Below are 20628 nucleotides of genomic sequence, written 5' to 3'. Positions count from 1 at the left end.
ATTCTGGCTGATTATACCTGTGCTCAGGTTGAAGATGGGGGCCAGAGCTTTGATGGGAATTTTTAGATCACAAAAATTCATCTCCCTATATGAATGATAAATATGTAATATGTCCAGCCCTTACAGGTGCAACAAACTAACAGAAGAATCAGGAAGATGTCAATCAATCAGTCTAAACCTTGTACAGTCTATGATGTAAACACACTCACACGGTCCTGGGAAGAGGTCCAATCAGCCAGATTAAATCAAAACACCTGTGTGGGTTTGAAATGTCTCATCAAGTGGTTTTCTGAATTAAAATCCACGTCAGCAAGGCCACTAGAGAGCCTTGGCAATAACAAACAAGTAAAAAAATCTGTCCTTTTTCTTCACATGCTGCTTTCATGTAGCTCACAATTTTCCCCTAAAGACATACACTGACAATGTTACACCTTTAAAATGGATTGTATTGCACCCTGTATTAACCTTCAACAATGACGTTTCATCCTATTATATAATATACTAAAGACAAACTCTGAATGCTCTATTTTTTAGGAAGTAATGACTTAAATATAAGTCAAGTCTAATAACTTGTGAGTGTATGAAACAAATATTTACTCTGGGCCTTCCACAATAACAGAAAGTCCCTGTCACAATTGTAGGTTTATAATTATTCTCCAACTGCAGACTAACAGGGATCTCATCGAGCACGACTTCAGTGTTAAATTATTATGAATTTTCTCCTGGGATTACCATCAATTTCTCTCTTGACACCGCTGCTCTCTAGTGGTCAACAGAGGACACTCCACAGCTGCAGCACAAGTTCATTTAACCTTTTTATCCCACACTGATTAAATATTTATAGAAGTCTGATAAAAGAGTAGGGGGATTCAAATAAGTGTACTATAAGATTTGCCAGAGCAAAATGCACACTGCCCAACTTTTCAGCTCATGTACAACTTATTACATTCAAGCCTGTAATTGAACTCAAAAGATAGTTCTGACCATGGAAACAGTAGACAAATGTTTCTCCTCACAGGAAAGCCAGGACGCTGAAACAGGAGTAGCTAAATGGAAATCAACCATCATTCATTTAATTATTTACACCTGTGCTTCTCCTATTCTTATTCATTTACACGTCTAGAGACAGGACATAACCCCTAGCAAAGATTTACCCACTGTCAACCTTCGGTCTAATTAGCCAGAGTAATTGACTGCAGCTGTGTGCACTGTCCTGTCAGCGCACCAGACCAACACGTTTCTTTAAAGGTGGAGTAGGTAAGACTTATAAAACTAACTTTGTCATATTTGCTGAAAGTGACCCTATGTTCCAGTAGAACTACATGAAGCAGGTAATTAACAAAAAAAATCCTGCTCCTCTGGCACCACCTACAGCCTGTAGCGCAATTTGCCAAAATCCACAGGTCCCTGTTCAGATGTACCAATCAGGGCCGGGGGGGGGGGTGTCTAACTGCATGTCAATCACTGCTCATGCACAAGCATTCATTCTCCATTGTGGGGAGAGGGGCTTAGGAGACCATTTGGGGCTTTAGCGGAAAGGGGGGAGGGACTGAGAAGTTGTCGATATTCAAATGTCTGGATCTTCACAATCCTACCTACAGCACCTTTAAGATTTGTTGATTGAAAGCAGCAGTCGCTGACATTACGAGCTTTATGGTGTCACTTTTCCTCCGACTGTACTTTAAAGATGATGCTACCAAAAAAAAAGTGTTACATGTTGCACATATGTGATACAGGTTACGCTTATTTGAAGCTAATGTACTTGTAATTGATCCTTGCTGTTCGGAGTTCATCTTGGTTGACTTATTGGAAGTTGCTTTGGATAAAAGTTTCAGTTAAATGAAATGTAATGTGAAGTTTCAGCTTACCGTTTAGCTGTCTGATCCACAACTTTAAGGAAATTTGTGTTTGGTAGATTATTTCTCTGTGGTAACAATGCTTTTTAGCAATAAATCTTATACCGTTGGAAAGCCTGTTTAGTTCCCTTTCAAATGGTGCCCCATTTGTAAGGAACATGCATTTGTGGGATGAGCAGCAGCGCTGAGTATGTGGGTTGCGCCCATGAAAAATTTGCCAAGTCTTCTCTGCCAATGCCAAACAGCTTATTCTGCCATTGACTCGTTTGGTGGATTAGATGATTGAAGTTTGAAGAAACAAGACATATTGGCAATTTAACAATTTATTCATTTCACAAACAGGAGCCTCAGTAGCGTGTGGAAGAACCATACACAGCTACAACAGCCTGGCACCTCCTCCTCATGCTGGTCACCAGCCTGGTCACAGACTGCTGTGGGATGGCATCCCATTCTTTAACCAGCAGTCCTGACCTCAACCCCATTGAACACTTGTGGGATCAGCTTGGGTGTGCTGTTCGTGCCAGAGTGACCAACACGACCACGTTGGCTGACTTGCGACAAATGCTGGTTGAAGAATGGGATGCCATCCCACAGCAGTGTGTGACCAGGCTGGTGACCAGCATGAGGAGGAGGTGCCAGGCTGTTGTAGCTGTGTATGGTTCTTCCACACGCTACTGAGGCTCCTGTTTGTGAAATGAATAAATTGTTCAACTGCCAATATGTCTTGTTTCTTCAAACTTCAATCATCTAATCCACCAAACGAGTCAATGGCAGAATAAGCCGTTTGGCATCGGCAGAGAAGATTTGGCAAATATTTCATGAGCGCAACCCACATACTCAGCGCTGCTGCTCATCCCACAAATGCATGTTCCTTACAAATGGGGCACCATTTCAAAGGGAACTAAACAGGCTTTCCAACAGTATAAGATTTATTGCCAAAAAGCATTGTTACCACAGAGAAATAATCTACCAAACACAAATTTCCTCACTTTTTGTGCCAAGTTTAGTTTGGTTCACTCTCATAGCATCGTTTTCTGCCACAGCTGAGAGAAATGTTTTTCAGAGAAAAGTTCCAATAACCCACTGTACACTACCTCCTCAGCACCAAACAGCAGACAGACACAACCGAGAGACTAGCTGGTCAACATAGTGGAGCACTAAGCAGCTTAAAAGGACAGAGATTTCTCTCCAGAGTAGACAGAGACCTAAATAGCTAAAATAAGTGAATGTTGGAAATGAAAACGTAACTGCTGGATGTGTAAATAAGCATGTTTGCATGTTTTTTTACATGTCGGTGTGTAGCTAATATTATATAATACTCTAACAGCGCTCCAACCTACTGTACATCCAATTCATGGCAGCTTTTCACTTGTTGGCTGGTAGTCCTTTCCTTAGGAAAAAATAAGTAAGGAGGGACCCATTGTGTTTAAACAAAGAAAACATCACAATACCGCCTATTGTTTCAAAGGTGATTTTTTTTGGGAAGTACAGAGCAGAAACAATACAGAAACAAGATGGAGACGAAATTAAAATATAAACTCAGAGGAAGGAAACACTTCCATCTTTAAAATCTTATAATGGAGACGTTTCCTTCTTTCATCTGAAGCCTGACAAACACACAGCAGATCAGGAAGCAGCTAATTTATTTCACTACTCTCTGGATACTTTGCACAGTTCCTGTTCACCCATTGACATTGAATACACATTCAGGCAGGGGGTGGGGTTAATTTCATTTGATCTGCCCCTCTGAGACCTGTGCCTTACATTACAAACTCACTGCTGATTGGCCATCCCACTTAAGAGTCTCCTCAACCAATCAGGGCCCAGATTACAATCACACTCATCAGATTCCAGCCCTAAACTGGGCCACAGAGATTAATAAAGGCAATGCACTGTTTTTTTAAACTAGGCTTTCATCTGAAATATTATATATTTAAAAAAAAGAACATTGACAATATTTAATTAATAAGCTATGCGATCAGGATGCCATTTAGGAGAAATTCATCGTACCAGCACCCTGGGAGAGGCTCTCCACTACATAAGCTGACATCGCTCGCTGAGCGTTGCATCCCCCCCCCCCTGCGCTCCTTACAGTAGTTCCCAAGTCACATGATCTATGCAAAATAAAGGGCTCTTGCATTACAATTTCTGATTGGGAAATTATTTTTCTAACAAAATATGAAATTCTATAGAAAAAAAAAATCTTCATTCAATAAAAGGTAGAGATATATATAAAAAAAAAAATAAAAAAAAAAATGTTGGCTCTCCGTTGTCTTTCAGTTTGGAGGCCAAATTCCAGCCAGAGGAAATTGCACTTAAGCAGCTGAATGGGTCTGTGAGGGCGCTGCCGCGCCATCAGCAGGGTGGGGGTTCACTTCTTGCGAGCGTGCTTGTATTTGTCCACGTAGGCCTTCACCAGGTTGGCCACCTTACTGGAGTTCACCTCGCCACTCTTGCTGTGACACACCTGAGGTAAAAACACAGCCTAGGTTAAAACAAAACAGTCATTTTAAATATTAGCTGCCGACTGGACGCGTTGAAGCAGTGAGCATGGGGCTGTAGTAAGAGGGACACTCTGAGGAGGTGCCTTTTGTTTAGCGTAATAACACAAGAGCAGAAGTGTAAGAACTACAGTGTTAATCTGCTCTAACATAAGATGAATTGTTAGCATGCCTGGCTAACTAGCGTGCTACTAGTCCATATCCTTCACGTTCCCCTTCTGGGATTGCTCCGGTGCTGCAGGAAATTCCGCCGGACGCATGCATTTTCCGTTTCCTTGGAATTTTAAATTTGGTGGATTTCTGAGGACTATGGTTAACTGCTCCTCAGATCTCTGCAGGGTAAATCCAGACAGCTAGCTAGACTATCTGTCCAATCTGAGTTTTCTCTTACAGGACTATTTTGCAGCGGCTCTGTGCGGAGTTTAGCACCACCCATGGCAATTGTGATTGGTTTAAAGAAATGCCATTAAACCAGAGGATGTTTTCCTCCCATCCCCGAACGCTATGTGGAGTAGCCAGACCCTCCTTCAGGGCACTTTGGAGGAGGGTCTGGCAAAGCGGGACTAGCTTACTACCAACCGTGGTAATGGAGTCATATGTTTAAGGCTATGGGGCACATCATTAGCTACATTATTTTGTGGGGTTACAGGCTAGATATTGCTTTTCCTAGCGGGCCAGGTTTGAGTCCGACCCGTGGCCCTTTGCTGCATGTCATCCCCCCCTCTCTCTCCCCTTTCCTGTTTTCAGCCATCCTATTGAATAAATGCCAAAAATGCCACACAAAAAAAAATCTGAGTAGAGTAGGGGCGGGTCATTCCCACGCCATCCTAGGAAACGCAAGCTTTGCAACCTGGATGCTATCAGTTTTTAGGGTAATGTTAGCAGCTCCGTCCTTTACACTCCAGCGTCACCAGTCCAACTTATTACCTGAGGTAGTGTTACATTTGCAAAACGCATCGGTTAGCCTCGTCTCTTGTAGAAGTGAAAAACCAACCAAGCATGTAAGCCAAGCAACCAAACGGGTGTATGTAAGAATGAAACTTAGTTTCCTGATCACACTAGTAATACTTGCACTAACATTCTACTCTGTCTGCAATACAAGAACAACGTTGCTTCTTTATTTCTACATCTTCTGCATGGATCATCAACTCGTGAGGAAAGCTTGACAGGGATAGCAACAGTAACTATTGGGGGCGGGGCTTAGCAAACATCTAGTGTCAGAAAAAGCATTTACCTTTTCTACCGCTTTGCGGACAATCTCCTTGTACTCGTCCTTTGTGATTTCCTTCTTTTGGTAATAGGGTTTGATGGCATTCTTCACTTCGTTTACAGCTTTCTCTTGGATCTGTTGTTTCTTAAGCAAAAAGAGGGTTTCAGATTGCTGGAAAGAAACTGACAGAAATAGACAGAGAAACATCCTAAAAAAGGTGGTCTGTGATGGAGCGACAGGCAGACCAGTGGCGGCAGGTTACCTTTTCTTTTTTGGAGCTGTCAGCTTGAGCCTTGTAATGCTGGCCGGGCTGAGTTGTAGAGGATGGTAGCACCTGGCTGGGCGCCGACTGGCCATGGGTCGCCACAGCAACACCAGCTTTGGTCGGGGTGGGAAGAAGGCCAGGTTTCCCATAACCCATCATTGTACTTGCCATCTAGGGGCAAAGCAGAGAATCAGAATAAAGACTACAGGAAGGCTGCAGAAAAACTGTACTCGTGTATTTAATTTTCTTATTTTCAAAACTTAAGCTATTTGTAATGCCAATGATATACAGAGTCTGGAACATAATCCCATCACATGCTCAGCACTAGTCCCGTCTAGGTCCTAATTAAGCGTACCTGTGTGGTGTAGCCATCAGGCTGAGCTGCTGCTGTCAGGCTTCCTTGATGCATGGGTGGAGGCGGTGGGGGAGGGGGCGGGAGGCCCTGCGCACCAACAGCCGGGACCTGAAGCAGTGGTACGGCGGGGTGGAGGTGCACAGGGACCTGAGGGGGCATGGCGTATGGCGCTGCAGGCTGCAGGCTGACCGGCAGGGCTCCCCGCGGGCCCTGCATGGGGTAGTGATGGTGAAGAACATTCAGCTGAGCAGGAATCACGTTCATCACAGGCACCGGAGCGTTGCCTGGGACCGCCTGGGGAGGAGGCTCGCTTTTAGGTGGATCTGGGAGAACCAGAAACACATAGTTAGGGTTAGCCTGTCACCCTGCATGAAAGCTAAAAACAGCCACATTTTGTAATCAATTTAAAGTACTGTATATTTATGTATAAAAGAGATATATCAATTCATAAATTGTGAAAATGTACACATAATACTTCACAGGAGGTGGCTCACACAATACATGGTAGAATCAAACTATTAGCCTTTTCTCAAAAATAGATATTGTGTGAAATGTAATGAACAGTGGTGCCTGAGGGGGAATTTCTAGTTTGTTTTGTGCCTGTTCACAGTCGAGGTTCTGGTGCCAGCTACAGCACTATAATTACCTTCCTCTGCTAGCCTCAAAGAAAACATTTATCCCAAACACCATGACTACTGCTTGTATTTTAGCGTTTTTGAAGTGATGGTAAAGGTAAAGAACTGTACAGAGAAGCCTGGTTTTCACAGTTGTGGGGCAAAACTGAAAAGATTTTTGACCTGATGCTGCTGCTGCTGCCCCAGGCTGCTCCTCCTCTTGTCGGCTCCAGCCTCCTGGTCCTCCTCTCTCCCTCTTGGAGTAATAATCCTGAACGTCCGCGGGAAGCGTCCTCCTGACAGCCCAGCTGGATGCCGATGACCAGCCTGACCGGTCGTAGTCTCCTGGGTCCGACTCTTTCCTCCGGCCACCGCCCCGGTTCTCGTTGAAGCGGCTGTACGCGTCATTCCCTGAAACGTTGCCTGTACCTGAGAAGTTGTTTCGGGGCTGCCAGCGGCTGTCGGCCGTTTCCTCCTGCTGGCTGAAAAAGCTACGGTTGCCACCGGCGCCGCCCCGCCCTGCACCCCGGCCGCGTTCAAACCCTCCGCGGCCCCCGCGGCCCCGTGACTCTCCTCTGTTCCCGCCACTGTTGCGGTCTTCCCAGCGTGAGCCGCCGCCGACCTCACGAGTCTTTTCGGTAACCCAGTCGGGATTTTCTGACCAGGCCTGGCGTTCAGGGGAACTTTCTGTGGGCCCACCGTTTTCAAAGCGCCCAGCGCCTCCGTGATGCCTCTGTCCCTCGCCACCAGACCCACTGCCCTGCCCAGACCTCCAGCCGCCCCGTCGCTCCTTCCTCTGGGGAGACTGCTCTCTGGAAGCTGGCCGATCGGGGCTGGGCCCTCGTCTGTAGGATCTCGTTCTGGATCGTGATCTAGACCGAGACTTGGACTTTGAGCGACTCTTGGATCGCCTTCTCCTCCTCTCGCGACTACGTTCCCTCTTAGAATGGTCTCTCTCGCCATCCCGTTCCCTGTCTCTTTCTCTGCTGCGGGCACGGGACGAGCGGCTTGAGGGCGGGCTGCCGTCACGTTCTCTGGACCGGGAGCGCCTGGATGGTTCTCTGGACCGTGAGCGTGAGCGCCTGGATGGCTCTCTGGACCGAGAGCGTGAGCGCCTGGATGGTTCTCGCTTGGACTCCCTCTTGGGTGACCACTTGGAGGTTGGGGAGTGGAAGCGAGAGCGCCGCTGCCTGCCATTCTTCCTCTCTTGGCTCCTCTCTCTTTCCGGTTGCTCCTTGTAGCTTTCGTCTTTGGCGACTCGGCCTACAGCCGCAGGAGGTTCTGCAGCGGCGGAGGCAGCACTCTCCTTCGGGAGTTCCAAAATGGGACTGCTGCCATGCTCGCTCGTGGGTGAACTGCAGTCCATGGGGATGACTTTGGTGTCATCCTTGGATGGACTGTCCTCCTTGGTTCCTTCCCCAGGGCTGTCCACTACGGGTGGCTCTTCTGATCCAGCAGGTTTTACGTCGGCGTCCTCTGAGGCTTTGGAGTCTGGGACGGCCGAATCGTCCTCCGACTCTTGTGGGGAATCCTCACATGATTCAGCCATCGCTTCCTTTGGCGATGCTTCATTGTTGGCTTCTTCGGACTCTGCACAAAGCTCCATGTCCTCATCCTGCTCGGGCTGCTCGTCACGTTGTGGAGACATCGCAGTGTGGTCCTGCAGAGCGTTCTCAGAGTCCGAGGGGGACGGTGAAGCCCTGTCCTCAGAGTCCTTTCCTCCGGAGGAGACAGGGCTTGCCGGCTCTTCTTCCTCCCTCTTGCTCTGGTCTCCGTCAGAGCATGAGCCGGGGCTGTAAGGAGCCGAGTCCGAGGGACAAGACATGACATCGTCCCCCTTACCTGGTTTCAGTTGGTGTTGGTTGAATTGTTCCTCAGTCCAGTCGCTGTCCTGTCCCACGTCGTTACTCGAGGGTTCGGCGCCTCCTCTCTCATCGGCAGAGTTGAACCCGTCCTGGTCTTCGTTGAGGCTCCATTCAGCATCAGACGGCTGCTGCTCTGAGGGTTTCAACTCTTGTTCCTGATCAGATTTGTCCCCTTCCTCCACCTTTGTCGTCATGTTGTCACATCCATCACCCTCTTCTTCCTCCTCTTCGCTTGCTGCCGGGCTGCTGACGACTTCGGGGGACTTTTTTCTCCTTGTTGTGGCTTTCCGTTTTCCGCTGGCCTTTCGGTTTGTTACCTGTTTCCCCTTCCTCTTGGCCGGCGCCTGTGAAGTCCTGCCCGGCTTGGCGGATCGGCCGGTGGACGAGTCGCCGTCCGATGAGCTGGACTGCGGCGGGGACGACGGGTCGGAGGCGGGAGCCTCTTCCTGGCTTTTACTGTTGCGTCCAGATCGCCTGGACGGTAGAGACTTGGCCTCTTTGGGGGGAGCTTTGGAGGTGGAAGCTCGGCCGCCTCTCTTCTCTCCACCTTTGGGACACGTGATGGCGCAGACAACGCCCTGAAACACTGGGAGAGAAAACGATATGAGCGAGGTCCAACAGTATTCATATAAAATCAGCTGCCAAACCTTTTAAAGTGCCCATATTATGCTCATTTCAGGTTCATAATTGTATTTAGAGGTTGTACCAGAATAGGTTTACATGGTTTAATTATCCAAAAACACCATATTTTTGTTGTACTGCACATTGCTGCAGCTCCTCTATTCACCCTGTGTTCAGGTCTCTATTTTAGCTACAGAGTGAGACATCCTATTTCTGAACCATCTTTGTTGGGATTTGCACATGCGCAGTAGCTAGGTAAGGCTCACAGTTGCTAGCTAGCTGTTTCTCTAACTGCAGTCAGTACAAGGCAGGATTAGCTGGGAGACTTCTTCTAAACGAGGGCGCACTTCCAACTTTGCGTGGAATACCTGCAGAACAGGGACATGTAAGTAGTTCTTTTGTAGATTATGGTGAACTAGTGTGTGTTGTAGCAGTGTTTTGCCATTCAGAACGTCTTGGCTTCTGACGTAGAAAGCCCTGCAGATTTTCAACAGCTCACCCAGAGACTGAAGGGAGAAGACATTCAGAAATCTGTATCTCACTCAAAACAGCATGGATGGTTTTTTTTCCAAGTTTGTATGCGTGTGGAAGCACCAGAGACACAAAATAACACCCCAAATCCCAGAAAAAAGTGATTTTTTTTCATAATATGGGCACTTTAAACTATACACCATTTAGGAATCTATCAAGTCATCTAGATCGCTTTATTTTTTGTTAATTTGTTTTGCTACTGCCATGTCATCATATATTAAAGCTCAACATGCTTTCAGAAAACAAAGTCTAAACTGAGTCTAAATAATATTCATATCCAAACAAGGAGACTGTTTACATTGGATTAACAACAAAAACAAAATCCGCAAAGAAAAGACTCACCGAAATGACCGGGGCCAAACAGTGAAGTGGAGGTAAAGGGAGATGGAGATGAGCTGTGGTTCCAACCACTGGGATGGAAATTCTGCCTGTAAAGCCAACAATAAACACAAAAACAAGATACCATCTGTTTAAACACAGTAAGGACATTGTCATGTATCTTCTCTCAGTGACTCAATTAGTGATACCACGTATGCTAGCTTTTGTTTTTAATCTGCATTACTAGATCTTCATCACTTTGAGGGTTTCCTTTAGGATTTTTTTCAGCAGTGGGGGGGAAAAGGGTTAAGCCGAAATTGTACTGTCCACGAGGGTCCACGTGGCGTAAATGTCGTCATCAGACGGTGTACGCCTAGGATCTGTGCGGACGTCCTCGTACCGCTAATTTGTTGTGACCGCCCGGCCACTCCACTACAGCAGCGATCTGCTGTGCATGTGTGGAAAGCGTCCTCAAAGCGAATAGTATAAACAGAACTACTATTCGGTCCGTTGTGTCCGCAGCTGTCTGTGTCCGTTTGGGAGTATAATCGAGCCTTTAGGGTTAACACAAAGTTTTCGATCCCAGACCGCCCAGACTCCCTGCTGGTAGGGCTGCACGATGCGATAACGTTGTTATATATCATGATGACGATATTACTTGCGATAAACGGATATTAAAATGTACTGTTCTGCCCTTCTGCTGCTTCCAGGATACAGCTAATAATTCGAAAATCACTTCCAACATTCTTTTATTGAACTGAACACAAAAGGCCGCATTAAAAATAAGAATGATAGTTACATTTTAATGTGTAGTTTTCTACCGATACTCTCTTTCAACTTACTAAAAAAAAAAATCCCTGAGTGAGATTTCTTAAAAGATATGTTTATGTTGAAATAAACATAGCTATAGAACCCTTTTTTCTACCATCAGCCAAGTGGCTGCTGAATGTTGAAATTTTACCAGGCACGCAGCACTGTTGTTTTTTGGGCTGGTGAAGGAGGCAAATCTACCAGCATTTGGCTGGCTAATTTTGTGCCCTGTATACAAGTTATTATGTGTCTTGTTGTACGTTGGACCTCTGTAGGACATTATGTGCAGCATCACACACACACACACACACACACACACACACACTCTCACTCTCACTCCTCGGTTGTTCACATAGGACCAGTTTTGATCATGTACAGAAACGGATCGTGCATCCCTACTCTGTGCCCCTTTATCAATGCAAGTGGCGAGTTGGGATTTCTCTACCTTGAGGTGCCGGTAGCAGGGATGGGAGCAGCGGGAGAAAGCCACGGACAGTCTTGCGCCTGGGGTTTGCACTGTTTGAACCCGGTGTCATATGGTATGTCCTCTGCCACCCACACAGGCTCTGCACTGCAGGACCATGAAAAGAATTTTAGAGTCATTTAGGAAGTACTTCCAAGTGTTAAGGCTGAACTACTGACACTTTTAGCTGTATCACTCTTAAACAAGATGCGTCAGAGTTACTCTAGTTAACTTAAAATTTCAATCTTTGACACTGATGGGAAGAAAAAAAATCTGATCCTAATCTGACCAAAAAAAATCTGAAAACCAGAAAGCCTAGCAACTAGTAAGTCAGGTAATCGCCCCATCAAGGCACCCAATTTCAGATTTTCTTTTTTGCTGTGCTAACCAGCGGACACACTAGCAGTGTTTGTTATCATTCATCGTAACATCATAACGCCTAACATAGAGGGACGCGTGACTTACATGTCCTGAGATGAAGTCGTTAATGAGACACAGGGAGACGGCGACCACGTACAGCACTCTGTTCCTCTCACCTGGAGAAAATACATCAAAACAGTGATGAGATTAAACATTCACGTTACACCAAACACTGAAACGAGAACACAGGGCGATGAAAAAGGAACTAATGAAAAACACCTTTTTTCGGCTCAGTGAGGAGGGGTCGTCATCGTTACCTGTAAAAGACATTTACAGACTGTTAGACCAGTTAGACAAAAGAGAGTTGGTCGTGCATGTTTCAGAAGGAAGAAGGGTGTTAACCTACATTTCCTCACAAGTCCTTTTGTTTTTGCGTCTGCCATCCTCTCCACCTTTTGCCGTCTCAGTCTTCTTGCAGGTTTACTTCTGAAAAAAGTAAACCTTGATTTCATAGTCAAGATATTCAACATAGTAGCACAGAATTTCATACTACAACATCACTTCTCCCTTATTTATGATTAAGTAGATCTCATTACGTATTTTCTCTAATCAATCAGTTACCTTGGATGTATGTTAGACTGCAACTTATCTGGAGTAGGTCAGGACCAAAAGGTAATCACCAAAGTAAATCAGAGAGTCCGCTTTTTGGCCAGAATATCAAAGTTTTTGGATGAAAAAACAAAGCTAATTCTGGCAGGAGCTTTAATTCAGCCTTATTTTGATTATGCGTGTGGCTCATGGTACAATGGTGTCACAGGGAACCTGAAACATTGGCTTCGGACGTCGTCTCAAAATAAATTAATAAGGCTTATTTTAGACCTTCCCATAAGAACTCATCTGGAATCTTCCCACTTTGAAAGGGTGGGATGGTTGAAAGTTGAGGATCGAGTGTCTCAGATGCAGCTGGGTATGGTATATAAAATTGTTTATGGAGATGTTCCCAAATATTTTTGAAATTATTTTTAATAGAGTAAATGAAGTTCACAGGTACTCCACTAGGGGCAGCTCAACAGCTTTTGTACCCGCCAGATTTAACACTAATCTGGGCAAACAGTCTTTTCTTTATGCTGGAACTACCCTTCGGAACCGGTTACCTGGTACACTCAAGACAGTAATGGCGTTTTTCCACTACATACCTGCTCGACTCACCTCTACTCGCCTTTTTTGGTTTTCCATTACGAACAAAAGTCCGTGTCAGTGGCGTTTTTTTTTTTTTTTTGCTGCCTCCAGCTTCATTTGAAACAAAATGTGTCTTTTGGCTGTGGCAACAACAACACACCTTCAACGTTCTGTGTGTGTGTGTGTGTGTGTGTGTGTGTGTGTGTGTGTGTGTGTGTCGCGTTACGTCACAGCAGTTTACTGCGGCGCCGCTATGATGACCAGCCAAGCTCGCCTCACGCATGAGGCGGTACTAAATCTGCAACGGAAAAAGGAGGACGGGGAACCGCGGCCGAGCCGAGCCAAGTAGAGCTGGTACTAGCAGTGGAAAAACGCCATAAGAAGCATATGCAGTTTTAAACGGGGTTTGAAAGTATGGCTTAGGTGCCAATCATAGTCATTATCATATCATAGTCTATTTTTATTGTTAATTTTTCTGTATAATATGGATGAATGTGTTTAATGTATGATGAATGAATGATGTGTGATCTGCTGCCACTTGTCCTCTCCCCCTGCCCTTATAGGGACCACAATGGAAATAAGTCTTTGGGCTTTATTGTGTCATCCCTGACTATTTATGTATTTTAATGTATGACACAGAGTACTGTTTCATATTTTTATATTTAAGTGGTCAAAAAAAAAGTGCTAATCCTTATGATCCGACGGAGAGAAAAAAAACTGGCTGACACTCACTTTAGACAGACTTTTTGTTCGGGGGTTCTACAGCAGCAACTCTCGGCTTCAGGTTGAGTCGCTCGTTTCCTCACAGGAACCTGTAAACAACAACGACAGAAGCACCTTTCATTTTAGTGCCAACATTTGCATTGTATTCCACCAAAATCACATCATTTGCCCCTAAACGGACATTTGCAGGTACGTCTTTAAACTGGTCAAAGTGCTAACCAGTCCGTCGGCAAATATTGTTCAAAATCTAATGTTTAGATTGGCTTCATGCAAAGATATACAAAGACAGAAGACAAACAGCATGCAGAAAGGTATATGCCTTGGCGAGGGTGCCTAAATGAGAAAAATGTTTCCCCTAAACAGAGAGCGATTTTCAGAATAATCCTGCAGTGCGGAACCTTTGTCTCCTCCCTCTGGCAGTGACAGTAATTACACAAACACTTTCCGTGCGTTCATCGACATCGGAAAAACGTTTTTCCGAGTGAAAACGTCATCATTCACATCCCTTCCTGTGGGAATCAGAGGTGGGAAACTCGGGCTAGATTTTGCTAACCGAGTTTCCCAGTTGGTGACGCGTTGTTGCCAACTGACGTTTGATGGAGGCGACTTTGGTTCACTGAACATATTTCAAATGACAATAAACTGTTTATTGTGGACAAATGCCTCTGCTGAGAAACATACACAGACATAACATGTTTCAAATTATTCATAAATAGGCCTATGTATAAAAAAACAACACATTATCCGTGTCCTTTCCTGTTCATTGTCCTGCAGATAACACAAACACCTGACGATGTGCTGTTTGTATGCTCGCATAACAAAACAGCAGCAAATTATTGTAGCCTCCATGTTTTCACACACCTGATGCTCTAGGCTACGCCCAACATTTGATGGCAGTCATGCAACAAGTTGTTATGCCAAACGCCAATATAACAGAAGAAGAAGAACACGCATCCCGACCATCCTAACCATGTGAACACTGGTAGTCGGAAAAACAACGTAATCACGGGGGCGGTCCCTGTTATTCCAAGGTGGAAAGGTGCAAAATAAGGGGCAGAGGGAAAGAAAGGGCCAAGTGGTAGGAGACGCGTCATTATGGAACCCACGCAACTTCGAGGCAAGGCCCGCCCTTCAATAGCATTCACACACTACTATTGGCCAGGTGTTCATGCTTAAGCAAGGAAACGTAACCCGATTTGTTCAGGTCCTATACCCTGACCAATCAGCTATCCTAACCTTAACCACTCCAGGTCAATGCCTAACCCCAACCAATCGAGCTGCTTCGTAGGGCGGGACTTGCCTAGAAATTACGTGGGATCCATAGTAACGCGTGGGACACAGCAGATGAAGTAATTATCAATGCCAGCAGCGGAAGCACGAGTCTCCCTTCCATGTCTGCTATTAGTCCCTTCCCTTCTTTCAGCAATCTCCAACGAGGAAAAGCTATACCAATGGTGATCTGTGTTTGCCCTTGCCGGTTTCCTTTTTTTTTTTTTTTTTTTAAATCTGGAGCATCCACTCCTTAAACTTTTCTTGGCAGTTCTTAGCATTTTCCACCATAGCTACCACCATACTTCTAGCTGCTGCTGCTCCGTCGCTATGGTCTCCCCGCCCCCTTAGCTGTGGCTGGTTGACGTATACGCATCACTTTCGGTGTGCCAGTGCGGGAAAGTCGCCACAGACACCACAACTCCGGTATACTGCGAAATATGACCGCTTTTCCTGGAGGCATTCAGCATTCTGTGTTTTGCGTTTAGCAAGGGCTAGAACGTACGTTCAGATATATGTAAAAGTTCCGCACTCCAGCTTTAAATGAACAACAAAGCTTCTTTGAGCGAGTGTCGGATTACAGTGTCGGATTATGAAAAGAACAGCAGCAAACGGCATCTTCTGAACAGCAAACGCAGCCATGCTATCCTCAGCAACGACGGAGAAAAACACAGGTAGGCCGCAGACTGACCTGCACACAGCTGAGATTCCCGTCCCATCTGTAAACATTAGTGAAAGGTCTTCTGTCCACCGGGCAGGAGGGGGCCATCTGCAACTTTAAAGTGAAGGAAACAGCTTAAAAGAGAAAACAATTAACACTGGTCAAAATGCTTTACAGGCTTTTCCACTCCAACATGAATGATATTCTGGGGAAAACACTAAATCCTGTTTTTGGCATGAAAATGTTACGATTTAAATTATCTTTTTCAGCGCAAGGCCAATATCAGTAATAACCTTAAAAAAAAAGGGAATTGGTCGAATCCTTAAACAAATACTTTCTAAATTTAGATGTAAGAATGAACATACCATTTCAAGTTTTTGTGTCAGTCTGACATTCAGTATTTCAAAAAAATTGTATGAGCCACCTACACTCCATTTTTTCACACCCATTTGGATTATGCTCTGAAGTTGGCCCCACACCAGTGCACTGCTGCTGATATCACTATTTCACAACTATATTTAATCACAAATTTCATAAAAGTCCACGTGTAGTGGCAATGAGCGTCACCTCTGCCCACGTGAGGAGACATCTGAGGCAGAAGACGTGGCAGCAGCTGTCGGGCATGGCGAGCTCGCCTCCAGCCAGGACGCCCAGGCAGATAGGACACCTCTCCGCCTCCTCGGCATCCGTCCCATCAGGTGGGCCCTGGCCGCCTAAACACACGCAGAAATACTTCAAACATTTATGATTCAGATCGGATGTTCTCTACTCAGTGTGACCAGGAAAAAGATGCACTAAGATAAAAGGTTTTTCAGTGTGGGGCTGCACCATATTTTGTTTCATCGTCTACATCGCAATGTGCGGTAGTCACGTCGCAGGACTACAACTTTTTTGCTGCTTGATAGAAGAGCAAACTTTCACCGTTCTCCTTTTACATGATTGTTACCGGCCGACCCTTCTCCTTTAAGACAGGTGGCCACGCGAGCAACGTCGGTGTGCGTGTGTGTATGACATAAAGTTAGTCCGACGGGTGTTCGTTATGGGAAGTGAGGCTCTCCCGTGTGTAGAAAAGTATGCTTTTCCATGGGTAGTGAACCTACAGCAGTCACTGTTTTATGTTCGCTGCGAAGACGAAATAAATCACCTGATTAACGCAACGTTATCGCGACGTCTCCCGGCCATTTTTCACCGCAGAGTTGCCAGAAAGCTGCTACCAGCCAGGCTTAAGCTAATATTGTTTTAACATAGCCTTAAGAATCAAGGGGCCTGTCCCAACTAACGTTCGGTTCGGAGCCACGAAGCTGGAAACATAATACTAATCTACAACAGAAGTCTGTGTCTGATAGAACACGTTTTACACTGATTCAAGTGTTCTTGGATACACTACAGTGTGTGTTGCTAGTGCGTGACATGCAGGCTCCGCATGCACAGCCAACCACCAATCACAATCAATGTTGATCAATTTATCAAAACAACTAAAGCAGGCCCCGCTAGACGACCACAACCTGAAATTTAGAGGAAGCAACATGCATGCATTATTAATATCATTGACTTTAGCCTGAATTGATAGTATTATATGAATACAATGGTGTCGCAATATATATCGCAGGGGGAAAAAATATCGCAATGTCAGTTTTTTTCTAATATCGTGCAGCCCTACGTGGATATACTACAACTAATGGGTCATACCGTTAATGGCACATATACTGTATATATCTAAACATTTGACCTAAAACATCATTGTGCTGTGTCAAGTCTCACCACTTCCAGCTCCAGTCATGTCACCCCTGGGCTGTCCTGATCACCACTACAACACAAAGTAGGAGAGAAAATGAAAGATGGAGGTGTGGTTGATGCAACGGAGAGGAGTACAGCTGATTATGTACACTGCGTTGTGCACTCAGTTTAGCCAACAGGGAAATTAAACTAAAATCTCCTGATAACAGCAGCAAGATGTGAAAGAATATACTGTATGTGACCAATTTGTTTGAGTGATTTTGAAACCTGGGAGATTGATGCGTTTACATTTCCAAGAGGGCTGGTGGTTGGCAATGTTTACATCATCTCCACTACTTACTATGGAGTTATAGAACAGTACATGCGTTGGGATATTCCATTTTAGGTGAGGTTCTCTCTCTAACTGACTGCATTGTACGTGGATGTTAAAAAATGGACCCCTGATAACATGCTTCCTGTGCCTATGCACAAGTTGCTGCTTGTGTTTTTTCCTGGAAGTGTCTGATGCCAGTGGAGATTGTTTAGAGTGAACACAACCTTTGAAAAAAGGTGCTGACGCACCAAGCAGACGGCAAAGAACCAGTGGCGACGAAGGCTGACTGGGGTGTGGCCTCTCGTCTCCTTGCGTCGCCTGTGTCTTGGCCAAAAAGTTGCACTTGAACACACCGCAGAGACTACAGTCAACGGCCAACTAGCACCTCCTTACTGTGCCTGTGTGAGGGGAAATAACTCTCCATGTCAGCGGGCGGCAGTAATCTATTCGTTTTTCAAAATTGGAAACGCATATATACACTCAGCAAAAAAAATAAATGTCCTCTCACTTTTGACTGCTTTTATATTTTAAGCAAACTTAACATATGTATATATTTGTATGAACATTGAAAGATGTAACAACTAAGACAAACTAAACATTTTCACAGACATGTGACTTACAGAAATGGAATAATGTGCCCCAGAACAAGGGGGGGGGGGGGGGGGGTAGTGTCAAAATCAAAAGTTGCACTCAGTATCTGATGTGGCCACCAGCTGCATTAAGTACTGCAGTGCATCTCCTCCTCATGGACTGAGATTTGCCAGTTCTTGCAGTTGCTGTTACCATCCTGTCCCGCAGGATCCTGTGCAGGTGTTGTTACACGTGGTCTGCCACCGTGAGGACAACAGCTGTCATTCCTGTCTCCCTGTAGCGCTGTCTTAGGAGTCTCACAGTGCGGACGTTGCAATTTATTTCAATAGGTCGTAGCGTTTTGACTTCTCGTGTAGTTTGGACAACTTTAAGTTACGCCCCTCTCTTCCAACGCGCAGATATCCCCTTCTCCAAACACCGTCACAGCCCTCTGCGTCTTGATACCGACGCACAAGGCCCTTACATGCACACATGGCCGGGCCGGCTTTTGAAACAGAGAAGCTTAGATGACACAGAGAGGGAATGTGACTTTATTTTCTGTTCAGGACGCCATTTCTCCACCATATCTTTACATAGCAAATAATTGTGTACTACATTAATGCCAGGTACAGCCCCTTTAAAGATTTTTTTTTTTTTTTTGTAGAATTGTGACCAAAACGTATAATTGAAACGTAATAAACTACTTAGTGGACAAACTATGTTGGCCTCATGGTGACAGTTTCTAAAATGAAACATGTTGCTGCTTGAGACTATGAATTAAAACTATTAATTCATTACACAGAAAACCCCTGACTTATAAATTGGATCAAATATCCAATGTATCAAATGTCAATATAAATGGATATAATGTAAATCATTGTTGGTTCCCCATTTGATAGTCTGACTCACTCACTCTTTGGCAACAGTGAAAAACAGTGGCCTAAAACCAATACAGACAGCTAGCTAGCTAGCTACGGACAAGATATGTGATCAGGTGTCTGTGATCAAGTCTTGAGTGCTACTTTCAGGTGTTTTTTTAGGCGTTAACGTCCAGAATCTAAACTTAAATTGTTATGTACCTTAGTAATGATGGTGAACAAACCTAGATCCAGCAGACCAGAATACTTCTCTAAGCTGGCTGACAGTGAGCAGGAAGCCTGAGATCTAAAGCTGAGAATGATATCTGATCCGGAACCAGTCTTGGGTTTCACCGATTTCATTATGACGATCTTAAAATGTGTCTAAAAGTGAAACCTGTGTAACGGGCCTAAGCCAGAGCATCGGTGATGTAGGGACAACCACAAGGTCTCATTTATAAAACACTTTAAATAAACCAAGTCAACACAGGCCGTTAGTTGCTAGCCTTGTGCCAAAACTGTCATTTTACCGGATAACTTGTAAGACTGAAAGCCTCAACCAAGAGTTAGCCTCACGTCAGATTACGTTAAATCCCTAAATAGAGTGATTGGTTTAACTAACTATCAGTTGAGTTGGCGAGCAGATACTTGAGGAAGCTTGCTGCTGTTTTGTGCCAGCACGGCCTGGCTCCTAGAGACACAAAATTAGCACCAACAAGATCAACCAGTGCCAACACGACGACGATGACAACATGATTGTTGTTGGTTAGCCAGACAGCTATTGCTAGCTAAAAACACAACTAGCAAAGGGCTAGCTGGCTGTTGTTAGCATGTCTGCAAACATGGCTAAATAGTTTCTAATATAAGCCACGGTGATTGTAATGAAGGTCATAAGTTAGCTAGCTAGCTAGCAGCAAGCGAATGTAGCTGAAAGCTATCTAGCTGCTCTGAACAACAGCACCTGCTTACGTCGCTTTTAGCTTGCTAGCAGTTAGCTCCAGTTAGCTAGCGGCAAGTGTCGTTACTCACCTTTAAGTGCTGCTGCAGCTGGTTTGCACCTAGTAAACTGGTTTTAGCGTCCAAACTGCTGCTATGAAATGCTGACAAATCGCACTATCCGGGAACTGTTTTGGGCTAAAAAACGGAGCGTAGCTTTCAGAAAGTCTCAGCCACATGTCTCGCGGTCTGGCTGAGAGTTGGTGCAGCTGTCTCCCCCTACCGGAACCGCCGAGCATTACAAATCACAGTGGATTTATTCCTCTGGTGGTATTACAGTGCAAAGAAATAACGTTACAGTAACAGGTGGTAGATGCCAAAACTGTATTCAACTTCCAACTTCCATGTGGACATTACTTGACTTAGGGTTATATATGAATTAATATATGAATCATGTAACTATATTTTATAAAAAACAAATAAAGTCAACATGTGTTTTATACTTTTAGATAACCCCAGATAGAATTTAGCACACCTGACAAATCAAGTCTTAAATGTTTAATATCTATAAGGGTTTAAGTAAACATAGATACAGCACTGAGCATTGGTGAGTG

At 44.9% G+C, this 20628-nt stretch overlaps 1 protein-coding gene across 4 annotated transcripts; it reads right to left on the bottom strand.

The window, feature by feature from the left end:
* Nucleotides 1-3311: 3311 nt before the first annotated feature.
* On the bottom strand, nucleotides 3312-20340 carry scaf11 (SR-related CTD-associated factor 11). 4 transcript variants are annotated; one of them, XM_031306448.2, is made up of 16 exons: nucleotides 20108-20340; nucleotides 17363-17408; nucleotides 16169-16314; nucleotides 15632-15715; nucleotides 13681-13760; nucleotides 12176-12255; nucleotides 12049-12086; nucleotides 11875-11945; nucleotides 11392-11517; nucleotides 10161-10246; nucleotides 7917-9252; nucleotides 6985-7883; nucleotides 6188-6510; nucleotides 5830-6003; nucleotides 5592-5711; nucleotides 3312-4323 (listed from the first exon to the last, which is right to left on the bottom strand). In XM_031306448.2, exons 2-16 carry the CDS (start codon nucleotides 17379-17381, stop codon nucleotides 4228-4230), a joined length of 3678 nt encoding a protein of 1225 aa, XP_031162308.1. In that variant the 5' UTR covers nucleotides 17382-17408; nucleotides 20108-20340; the 3' UTR covers nucleotides 3312-4227. The 4 variants fall into 4 exon arrangements, with proteins under 4 accessions (XP_031162308.1, XP_031162305.1, XP_031162307.1 ...); XM_031306445.2 differs by having other exon boundaries at nucleotides 6985-9252; XM_031306447.2 differs by having other exon boundaries at nucleotides 5592-5702; nucleotides 6985-9252.
* Nucleotides 20341-20628: the final 288 nt, after the last annotated feature.

Source organism: Sander lucioperca, chromosome 20 (genome assembly GCF_008315115.2).
Source record: "Sander lucioperca isolate FBNREF2018 chromosome 20, SLUC_FBN_1.2, whole genome shotgun sequence".
NCBI classification, from domain to species: Eukaryota; Metazoa; Chordata; class Actinopteri; order Perciformes; family Percidae; genus Sander; species Sander lucioperca.
The sequence above is the reverse complement of the archived record's forward strand: the minus strand, read 5'-3'. Positions and strand labels throughout refer to the sequence as shown.

Excerpts from the sequence above, each read along its gene's own strand:
- scaf11 (XM_031306445.2), bottom strand. Across the intron at positions 13,761-15,631 it reads GGAATCTCAGCTGTGTGCAG|GTTCCTGTGAGGAAACGAGC; the intron begins GTCAGTCTGCGG and ends TGTTGTTTACAG. Across the intron at positions 5,712-5,829 it reads ACAGCTCCAAAAAAGAAAAG|AAACAACAGATCCAAGAGAA; the intron begins GTAACCTGCCGC and ends TTTTTGCTTAAG.